The following is an 11,378-nucleotide window of genomic DNA, read 5'->3' on the forward strand; positions in this document are numbered from 1 at the left end:
AGATAGATAGATAGATAGATAGATAGATAGATAGATAGATAGTAGATAGATAGATAGATAGATAGATAGATAGATAGATAGATAGATAGATAGATAGATAGATAGATAGATAGATAGATAGATAGATAGATAGATAGATAGATAGATAGATAGATAAATAGATAGACAGATAGATAGATAGATAGATAGAATGGATAGAATAATTTTACGATGACAATAGCTTCTATATATTATATTGCATATATAATAGCTTTATGTGAGAATAATGAGTATTATAGTAGATTATTAGCACTGATAATATCAGCAGTAGGCCTACATGATATAGATTACATTATAATAGAAACGAGAGCAGTCAATAAAAACAAAAATGTTATTATTCTTTATTTTTCAATGAAACGATTTGATTTTATTCACTACCGATGATATGTATCTCTACATTATTAACTCCTGATGATATTCACATTGGAACGTCACTCTTCGCAGAGTTCTTCGTGATCGGCATACACGCGAGCCCTGAATCGGCACGCGTGGAGGTGGACAAGCTAGCGGACGTGTACGCCGATGCCATCGCTCGAGTTCCGGACATCACGGTATATATGCGCATGTGCGCGCTACATCACCGTGATTTGTACAGGTTGAAATTCGTTCACACCAAAAAGAGCGAATGGAAAAATTGAGAAAGATAAACAGAAACAGAGATAGATGGTGATATACTGGGAGACCGTAGGAGAGAGATAGACGGGCAGAGAGAAAGGGGGAGATAAAAACATACACAACACAAACACGCAATAATTTTAGAGGGAAGAAGAATATTAATTCGTAAACATACCTCATGCAATGCACTCCTAATATCGCCTTATATATATATATATATATATATATATATATATATATATATATATAAATATATATATAATTATATACATATTGCTTAAAAACAAAATAAAATTCTAATAATTAATATTACTATAAAATGCGTGTGCTATACAATGCAATGCGTACGTTTTTGCACTCGTGAGCTGGCATTATAGAAATAAGATATCTCAATATATTTCTATGGCTGGCATCCACTGACCCATGCCATGCGTTATAACCTTGTTTACTGTCCACTCGCTCAGAGGTAACTGCAAGTGCAGCGTGTCATGCGGAGATGCTATAGCGGGGTTGACCGTTCGATGACACCCGTGTGTTGTCATTGCACATAATAATCACTGTAATCAATCATTGCATTTGCGGAAGCTAAGTATGATCCCGTTTCCAGATTAAACTTGCGATTACTGTTAGCAACAGAAATCACACCCACCACCGCGCATGCGCGCGTGTGTTCCAAAAACGGTTTGCACGTAACGAGAGTCACGTAGCAATAAATAGAATAGGTAGAAGAAGATAGATAGATAGATAGATAAATAAATAAATAGATAGATAGATAGATAAATAGATAAATAGATAGATAGATAGATAGATAGATAGATAGATAGATAGATAGATAGATAGATAGATAAATAGATAAATAGATAGATAGATAGATAGATAGATAGATAGATAGATAGATAGATAGATAGATAGATAGATAGATAGATAGATAGATAGATAAATAGATAGCATAGATAGAAGATAGATAAGCATAGCATAGATAGATATGTTAGATAGATAGATAGATAGATAGATAGATAGCATAGATAGATAGATAGAATAGAATAGATAGATCGATAGATAGCATAGATAATAGCATAGATAGATAGATAAGATAGATAGATAGATAGATAGATAGATAAGATAGATAATCAGATAGGATAGATAGATAGATAGATAGATAGATAATAGATAGACAGATAGATAGATAGATAGATAGAATAGACTAGATAGATTAGATAGGATAGAAATAATTTTTACGATGACAATAGCATCTATATATTATATTGCATATATAATAGCTTTATGTGAGAATAATGAGTATATATAGTAGGATTATTAGCACTGATAATATCGCAGGTTAGGCCTACATGATATAGGATACGGATTATAATAGAAACGAGAGCAGTCAATAAAAACAAAAATGTTATTATTCTTTATTTTTCAATGAAACGATTTGATTTAATTCACTACCGATGATATGTATCGTTACATTATTAACTCCCTGATGATCATTCACATTGGAACGGTCACTGCTTCGCAGAGTTCTTCGCTGATCGCATATCACGCGAGCCCTGAATCGGCACGCGTGGAGGTGGACAAGCTAGCGGGACGTGTACGCGATGCCAGCGCCTCGAGTTCGGACATCACGGTATATCATGCGCATGTGCGCGCTACATCACCGTTATTTTGTACAGCGTTAAATTGTTCACACCCAAAAAGAGCGCAATGCGAAAAATGGAAAGTAAACAGAAAACAGAGAATAGATGGTTATATACTGGCGAGACCGTAGGAGAGAGATAGACGGCAGAGAGAAAGGCGGAGATAAAACATACACAACACAAACACGCATAATTTTAGCAGGAAGAAGAATATAATTCTAAAACATACTCGATGCCAATTGCCACTCTCCTAATAATCAGCCTTATATAATTATATATATATATATATATATATATATGTCAACGCATTAAGCCTACATTCACTATATACCGCCTCACTCCAAAATGAGATATATCATATCTGACGCACCTAACTTAATGTTGCAGGATAGCATTATAATGGGCGACTTCAATGCAGACTGCGACTACATATGCGCAAGCTGCTTTGACGCCCTGCGTCTTTGGACAGAGAGTGAACGGTACGACTGGGTGATTCCACACACGTTCGACACGACAACACGTGTATCAAACAGACTGCGCGCTACGACAGGTAAGCTCGAATAAAATCAAAACTTGTATATGCAATTATATCCATGCGTATCTTTTAGATCACAGGCCTCATACGCCGAACTGTATCCTTTTTCTGTAGACTCTTAAGATATCGTAAGAGGTAACACTGTACATTAAAAAATGTCACTTGGGACATTAATTGAGATTTGACGTTAAGTAACTTGAATTTTTAAGAAGAGCCTCACGATTGTAGTGATGTAGATAAGTACAACTTCAATCGCATTCATCTTATGTCAGGACGTTGAAATAATAAATAGATTATTCATTACTAGATTATTATTCAACTCCTGATCTTCTCTATATAGTTTATATTACTTGACTAGCTGTGACTAAGCTTGACTAGCTGTGACTAATATTGAATAAAATGCCTTGTTACAGATTTGTTCTCACGGTGACAGTATGAAGAGCAGTTTTGTCGCTCCAGCTGCCATATACGACTTCCAAACAGAATACAATCTCAATAAAACATTTGTAAGAAGCATATCTAATACCTACTTTCGATACCAAATTCTAAATACAAATATCGATATAACGTAATTTAATTTAACTTGCACACTCTGTTGTATCCTGGCGAAGAGACAAAGTCATGAAGGCGCGGTAATATACGACGCCTCAATCCTACACTTGATTGTTTCTACCATATTTTTATGTTGTGTCTTCATTAGTGTCCATGTGCTATATATATATATATATATATATATATATATATATATTAACATATTATATTAAAAGGTTTTTCACTAACCTTAAACGACCATTTACTGCATATTTCCAACGAACATGATACGATGGATGATTGAATGAAGATGATAAATCTTTACAGTCTGGATATCTTCTATGTTGTTATAGACAGAAGACGTGAGCGACCACTATCCCATCGTAATGACGGTGCGTGATGTTTGCACGGCCGCCCTGTACATCACGGCCTGGCACATACCGACTTTTGGCAACAAGCGGATGGATGACGAGGCCATCGTGGACATCATCGTGAAGGCTAGTATTGTCAGACACGCTCATCGGGCGCCGTTCGACTAATTAAGATTCAGCAAACTCAATGTGTGGTATTACTGGCGACGTATTACATACGCTCACGTACGCGCGCACCCATCTCTCATACACAGACACACACGCACTCATGCACGCGCACGCACACAGACACACAAACCCATACCCGTGCACACACCAACGCACACACACGCACGCACGCACGCACGCACTCGCACGCGCACACATGCACACACAAACACACACTCACACACACACACACACACACACACACATCGGAACCCTAGATATATATATAGATATTATAGATGTTTAATTTGGTGCATCGTTTCGTTTAGGTTATGGCACAAAGTGATATTATCTTCATTCAAGGAATCCAAGATAGCGAGGAAAAGTTACATACAAACCTACTGGACAGTCTGAAGTAAGATATAGGTTGCACGTCTCGCCAATAAAACAATCAATGAAATTTCACCAGTGCTTTCCCATATTATACATCTTTAACGTGTGCCTACTCAATGAAGATTGGCATGTTTCTAAATGTTCCTACCAACAAAAACACCCATGCAAATTACACAGTCTTGGTGGGTGGATATTTTATCTGCATACCTACTACCCTAAACACGTAATTTCTGTTTCAAAATAATACTTTTTGAAACTGACAAATCACAAAATATTACATTACTACTGTTATTTTGCTATATTCTTTCTAACTGCGATGTGTTTTGTGCAGTGGTGGATCTAGAGGGGGGGTTGCCTCCCTCCCCCCCCCCTCCCGTTCAGCCACTGACTAATGTTATGATGTGGTTAATATTATCGTGGCAATTAACGGCGACGTCGGAGCGCCTTTTTCGTGTACATTAGCATAGCTGGAAATCATGGCGCGATGCTGCGAGCAATATGAAGCATGTCGATTAGATTTTACAATGCACACGTGCCGTCAGCCCGCCCGCGACTAGCTTGAACGTATCAGAACGGCCGAAGAAAATTATCTTGGCAGTCAACGGTCACGTACGCACGAGCGTCATCTTCATGTTCATTAATATCGGCATAGCCGGGAACCCAGAGCGTGATGCTGCATGCAAAGTGAACATTTTAGACTGGACTTTACCAAGCACACGTGCTGTCAGCCTGCCCGGCTCCAGTTTGAACGTATAAAAACGGCCGAAGAAAATTATTTTGGCAGTCAACGGTGACGTACGCACGAGCGCCATCTTCATGTTCATTAATATAGCATAGCCGGGAACCCAGGGCGTGATGCTGCGAGCAAAGTTAAACATTTTAGATCGGATTTGACCAAGCACACGTGCTGTCAGCCTGCCCGGCTCCAGTTTGAACGTTTAAAAACGGCCGAAGACAATTATCTTGGCAGGCAACGGTGACCAACGTCGGTCCGGGAGCGCTTTTTTTCATGTACATTAGCTTAGCTGGGAATCGTGGCGCGATGCTGCGAGCAAAATGAAGCATGTAGATCATATTTTACCATGCACACGTGCCGTCAGCCCGCCCGCGACTAGTTTGAACGTATCAGAACGGCCGTAGAAAATTCTCTTGGCAGTCAACGGTGACCGACGCACGAGCGCCATCTTCATTTACAATATAATATCGGAATATCGGAAGTGGCGGATCTAGAAGGGGCTTGGGGGGGGGGAGGTTGCAACCCCCGTTCCCCCCGTTCAGCCACTAACTAATGTTATGATACTAGTAAAATGGGGCAAAAAAAAGTCAGTCTGCAGGCAGATAGAAACTGGGGATTACTCGCCTTCACTCAAATATCACCCCCCCCCCTCTCCCCGTCTCCTAAAAGCTAGATCCGCCCTTGAAGGCGATGGAATTTAGCTATCATGTGTGTTATGCATATATACGATGTACTGAAATATATGATAGATGTGTTGTTCTATATATTCTAGTACTTATTATGAGGGAACTAGTGGAATAAGCAACGCTTATAGTGTCGTCGCTAGTCAAAGACTAGGGACATCTACACTAGAGCAATACGCTTATTATTACAGGTATGTATGTACAGGAAACAGTTGAGCATAGGTAGGCCTAATTAATGAAAGACAGTATAGATCAGTACAAAAATGCGTATCCCGTTTTATATACATAACTATACTTTATATATAATTATATATATAACCATATTTTTATATACTGTAGCTACGTAAATGTACCGACAACGTTTTTAACACATCAAATAATTTCATCTAAAATATCTCGTTCTTCCGCGGGAATTTCGCAGGAATGACAAGGTGAAACTCGTGCATCACTACCTGTACAACGACGCAGGCAATGACTACCCGTACGACCCCATGGTAGCCTACTTCTCTCCTATAAATGGCATAGGATTACATGGTAAATCATCATGAATAGTTGACACACACACACGCCCGCACGAACGCACGCACACAAACACACGCACACGCACATGCTCTCGCGGATTCCACTTCGCGCTCCTATTCAGAATTTTAAATTTGCTCAATTTGCTCAATAACATTTACGGAGAGTTGATATCAACAAAATGATGCATAGACTCGCCGCTGATTTGAAATCCGCAGGTGACATGCAAGACTTCTTCATAATCGGAGCTCGAACTAGAGCAAGTAGCGCCACTAGAAGCATGACAGACAAACTAGTGGATGTCCACGCTGACGCTCTCACAAAGTTCCCGCTCGTGACCGTGCGTATATAGTATTAACGACAAGATCAAAGAATCCTATAGGGCGCTTGTTAAATACCAGATGTACACCTAACGCATTAACGCAGCGCTTACTTTGCACCATGCGATATACACCGTAAAGGGTATATTTCATATCGGTGTAAGCCCAGGAACTAGACCACACACTTCTAAAAATTAATTCGAATTATTCCGATACGATCTACAATACAATCGTTATAACAAATGCCAAATTCGTTTCGCGAGCAAGCGTAGGAATCTATTTTTTATAAACGTAGCGGAAGCTAATCTACTAAGACTAATCGATATAGTTATAACAGTTAGTAGGTGATGTACGTCAAGCATAGCTGAACGTCGCATTCGCCGACAAAAACATCGCATTAATTACCCATAACATTTTACATGGCATGCGACACGAGCAGAACGGAATCATACTGGGTGACTTGTTCGCCGACTGCTCATACATCTGCGCTAGCTGCTTCGACGCCATACGGCTGTGGACGGATGAACAGTACACCTGGATTATCGACGCCGACACGACGACCACCGCTAGTGACTGCGCATTTGACAGGTATGTTCGATGATGACTAGCTATATATGTCGGTGGTTACCGACCGCTGCTGAGGCTGTTTGCGTGTATGTACGGCACTCTGGCTTTGACGCTTATGACACCGGGAGGCGTATAGATAGCGATGATGTGTGGCGGAACAACAACGCGATACAAGCAATAGAGCGCAAGATAATAAGAGAGAATCAGAGAGAATGAGTGAGGAGAGTGAGAGAGAGAGAGAAGGTCTGTGCGCGTACAAGCAGGAGCGAGAGAAAACGAGAGAGAGAGTGAGAGAGAGAGGATGGTCTAATTACAAGTAACCATTAATACTACCTAAACACCGCTTCCTTTAATCAGCTGTGCGCAATATCTATATCTGGCAATAATTCTCCGTTGTCATTGAACAGTGATTAATTCGTGGCATGATTATTACATTCGCAGGCTTGTGGTTACTGGAAATCAGATGAAGACACAGACTATCGCAGCCGTAGTTGACTTCAAGATGATGTATAACCTCAACGATTCGATGGTAAGATCAAATACAAACTCATTGTCGTTGTGCTAAACCTAATAAAGATACGTTTGAACACGTAGGATTAAATCGAATACATTTTTCGAGTAATATTGGCCGTGCGGTTATAGCTGCTTACGGTGTATTTGCAACAATTCTTATTGTCATAAAAGAAATTTGAAATTGGCCGTGCCATTCACTTCGCATCTAGTTAACCTCCTCGTGAAATATCATCTAAATGTTTGAAGGTAGGCCTATCTAATCTATGTCCCTGTTCTCTCTTTTATCACAGGCGCGTAGTGTCAGTACGCATTTTCCCGTCACAATGCCCATCTGTGAGTCAAACCAGGTTTAGTTGAAGATAGAGAAAAAACAAGCGACATAACTTTGCGCGTCGCGACAATCGCCAGTTTGCTATCGCACCCGATCATTACAAAAACGGGATCACGAAATAGAACATGATAGAAATGAAAATATTTCATTCTTACTGTATTACTTATGAAGCGATAACGAACGTATGGTTTCTCGTGGAATGACTTATCAGTAAAACTATCATTAATTAAATTATTTTAATAAGGATTTACTAATCAATTTAATTATTAAAATAATTATTATGTAACAGCTAATTATATTGGCTCCCAGGTTCTGCGAAGGTGACCTCAAGAGACGTGCCATCGCTTGCACGTGGGCTAGCAATCTTAGTGCACCGTGGCTCATTCCGCATACTGCAATGGCTTTTAGGGCTAATATAGGCTTATTATACGCTATTTGCTGCAACGTGTTAAGTAGTAATGCAGACATGCGAGTAAGGATAATGGGCGCGGAACGTTTATATGTAGTTGTGCATTCATGCGAGTGTGACAGATATAAATGTGCTTTATTCACAGCAATTATGCCGTTTACAGTTATATCCTGTTTGTGTTGCTCTACCTCTTGCACTCATCCTTTTGCCGTATTTCACTGATTGCGTCATACATAGGTATCTTAACCACGCGATACCGCATATACGGCCAACAATGAACCCGCCAACAATAATATTCTATAGTTTAACGCTGGGTATACGAAATTAGTGCTGGCCATCAGCAATGTTAATATATACGCAGCCGGATTGCGTGCACAAGTAACACGCAGCAATACTACTAGCTTAGTAAAATAGAAAGCCACCATGTTTCCATGTCCTAGTAACCATATAGTAATATGTACCAATTACTGCAGCATAGCATGCAATCCGTTAGTATACGCGTAGGTTCATCTGTCATTTTCCTCCTACTTCAAATCGCAACATATTCGCAAGGAAACATGCTCGCTGTGTCATACACACACTGCCAAGCACGATCAGCTAGATTTCTACTATACGAATATTTGCTTATATTCTCCTCAGCCGTGCCCTGCTTCCCGGCCCGGACATTGTGGCCCGAATTTCAACGCTTCACACAACCTCACTGCAGACTAAGCCCAAACATTATAAATATAACCATAGTACACGTAAATGACATGACACTTAACAATAAAACATATCAAACAAATGTTCTACGCGAACAGAAAGAAAGCAAAAGAAACTTAGTGAAAGCGCGCCCAGTTTGCGGTGGCCCAAGCACCTTTTATCTTCAGTGACTGACACGCGAATTCAGCGTTGCGCGCGCGCAAATACAAATATATTTCGTCACCGAGTGGTGAATGAAGGTACAGTGGGCTTTTACCCTGGAAGCTTCAGTCTGTCATAGCAGCTACGTACACGTGAAGTTGACGGGTGCGGGGTGAGTGCGTGAGGGGGTGGGGGTTTACTTGTACACGACTATCCCACACGCGCGTATTGGCACAAACAGGATCGAAGTCAGACAAGTCGATAAGCGGTCAGGGCGTTTCAAGCAGTCGACAGGGTACAGAATTACAGCGCGCGATGCACAACATATACGTTTGGCATAAATACATACAAATATATATTAATATATAATATACTAATAGAATAGAATAAATAAATATAATATAATATATATATATATATATATATATATATATTGCACAAGCATTTCATAGTAATTAGTAGAGTTTCATATTATTTTTTAAAGCAATGTATACACACACACACACACACACTTCTCTGTGTGTGTGTGTGTGTGTGTGTGTGTGTGTGTGTGTGTGTGTGTGTGTGTGTGTGTGTGAGAGAGAGAGACAGAGATAATTTGGTGTTAAAGATATTGTGATCCTTTTTGTCATTGATTTTGCCCTAATGTCATTCTGTCGGTATATGCGCCATAACAGTAATACTTAAAGCGCGATATTTAACCGTAAGTTATTAAACACTGCGTCGTCCCAAGTGTAAGCTAATGGGCTCGCAATAAAGCCACTCGGGTAATGCTTTAGTGACTAGAATGCGGAGTCTTTCGCAGTACTTACATCTAGTTAAACCACCGCGGACATCTGTAGTTGATATTCCCCCACTAACATTTTATTTTATTTTAATGAAGTAAATGTTTATTTAAATGCTAGTTAATTTGTTAGTAAATCCCCCGCGCGCACACACTCATGCACGCACACATACACGCATGCACGCGTACACGCGCGCATACGTGAGAAACGGTAACCTACTCATGTTACGTTGATATGATCAAACATTGTTAAGAACTCCGCGACCAAGTACAACTAAAGCCACTTATGGGCTAGTCTAGGAAGCCTGGGTTATTGGGATTATACATTGAAGGAGTAGAGTACCGAAATACTCGGTTTTGTTGCCAGTCAATCCCCCAGATTTTTCTAGCGTCTCGTGTAGGCGTATGGCACTTCCTCTGATGCATGAATGGCATTTCCTCTTGTGGTACAGTTAGCTACTGCGTGTTTCTTTAATTCTCTTCCGTGTTTGTTACTTGTATTCTATTCTATTCGCGGAGGTAGAATAAATACGGAAGTAGCTATTTCTAACATCTTTTGTGCGAGAGGAGTCCCTGTTGTACTATCGCATTACAAAAAAATAGAAGCAATGTTGTGGAATTCTTATCTTAAAACTCTAAAGTTACGTAGATTCTCACTTTTAGACCAATAGGTCTATTTTATAGCTTGATGAAAATAAAATGAATCTTTTAAAGACATTGCGTGATGAATGGGAAAATTTATCTCTAAAATATGCCTGAAATGTGTCTCAAATCTTTAGAATAACATCTGGTGACTGCCTATATGAAGTGGTGAAAGAAGATAGCGCATTGTGGGGCATGCGCTAACTGAGAAGAGTTGTAGAAGCGCCCTATACTCATATACACGTGGTTATCATTCCGGATTTCCTACCACTCCTGTTCCTATTTAGATCGACACATGAAATCACACACACTCAGTCACTCGCTTTCCTATTCCTATCGCAGTCTGCTTTACGTGCACTCGAATGCGCACACATACAAATCACACTGACTCGTAATTCAGGTGTGCGCTTAAACGCGTCAGCTTCACCTGCCTGTGAATTTATACCGTGGTGCTGCTATTGTTCCTGCGATAACTGATGGTCAAGTAACGTGTTAGCAGCGAGCGCATAACAACATAACAAGATGGGTATGCGGACGTTCGTCGCTGCTGTTGCGTGTGCGATGGTAGCGGGGATGCTCGCCACGTCACCGCCTGCAGGTACGCTATAGTTGATTATTCGTGAAGATTGCGACATTGCGCCACGTCCGTATGTGATGGCAGGCATCAATCTCTTCACAAATTCACAAACATGTATTTCCTCACGCTCTCTCTCTCTCTCTCTCTCTCTCTCTCTCTCTCTCTCTCTCTCTCTCTCTCTCT

At 40.2% G+C, this 11,378-nt stretch overlaps 2 protein-coding genes and 1 long non-coding RNA gene across 3 annotated transcripts in view; all 3 read left to right on the forward strand.

The window, feature by feature from the left end:
* Positions 1-487: 487 nt before the first annotated feature.
* On the forward strand, positions 488-3,836 carry LOC106821288. Its single transcript, XR_001395715.1, has 4 exons — positions 488-590; positions 2,682-2,844; positions 3,243-3,335; positions 3,714-3,836. It is a non-coding gene; the product is annotated as an uncharacterized LOC106821288 (long non-coding RNA).
* A 374-nt stretch (positions 3,837-4,210) lies between these two features.
* LOC106821285 (deoxyribonuclease-1-like) lies at positions 4,211-8,454 on the forward strand. Its single transcript, XM_014826030.1, has 7 exons — positions 4,211-4,293; positions 5,780-5,881; positions 6,112-6,224; positions 6,428-6,549; positions 6,969-7,117; positions 7,538-7,625; positions 7,900-8,454. Exons 1-7 carry the CDS (start codon positions 4,211-4,213, stop codon positions 7,960-7,962), a joined length of 720 nt encoding a protein of 239 aa, XP_014681516.1. The 3' UTR covers positions 7,963-8,454.
* Positions 8,455-10,962: 2,508 nt separating this feature from the next.
* Positions 10,963-11,378, forward strand: part of LOC106821279 (deleted in malignant brain tumors 1 protein-like) — a 47,463-nt gene continuing 47,047 nt past the window's right edge. Inside the window, exon 1 of the mRNA XM_014826021.1 lies at positions 10,963-11,216. Coding sequence (XP_014681507.1) covers positions 11,141-11,216 — 76 coding nt within the window. The 5' untranslated portion in view covers positions 10,963-11,140. The remainder of the gene's footprint in view (positions 11,217-11,378) is intronic.

Source organism: Priapulus caudatus, unplaced genomic scaffold (assembly GCF_000485595.1).
Source record: "Priapulus caudatus unplaced genomic scaffold, Priapulus_caudatus-5.0.1 Scaffold67, whole genome shotgun sequence".
NCBI lineage: Eukaryota > Metazoa > Priapulida > Priapulimorpha > Priapulimorphida > Priapulidae > Priapulus > Priapulus caudatus.

Coding starts and splice junctions, on each gene's coding strand:
- LOC106821285 (XM_014826030.1), top strand. CDS start 4,211: ATGGCACAAAGTGATATTATCTTCATTCAAGGAATCCAAGATAGCGAG. Junction 4,294..5,779: donor AACCTACTGGACAGTCTGAA/GTAAGATATAGG, acceptor TATATATTCTAG/TACTTATTATGAGGGAACTA. Junction 6,225..6,427: donor AAATGGCATAGGATTACATG/GTAAATCATCAT, acceptor TGAAATCCGCAG/GTGACATGCAAGACTTCTTC.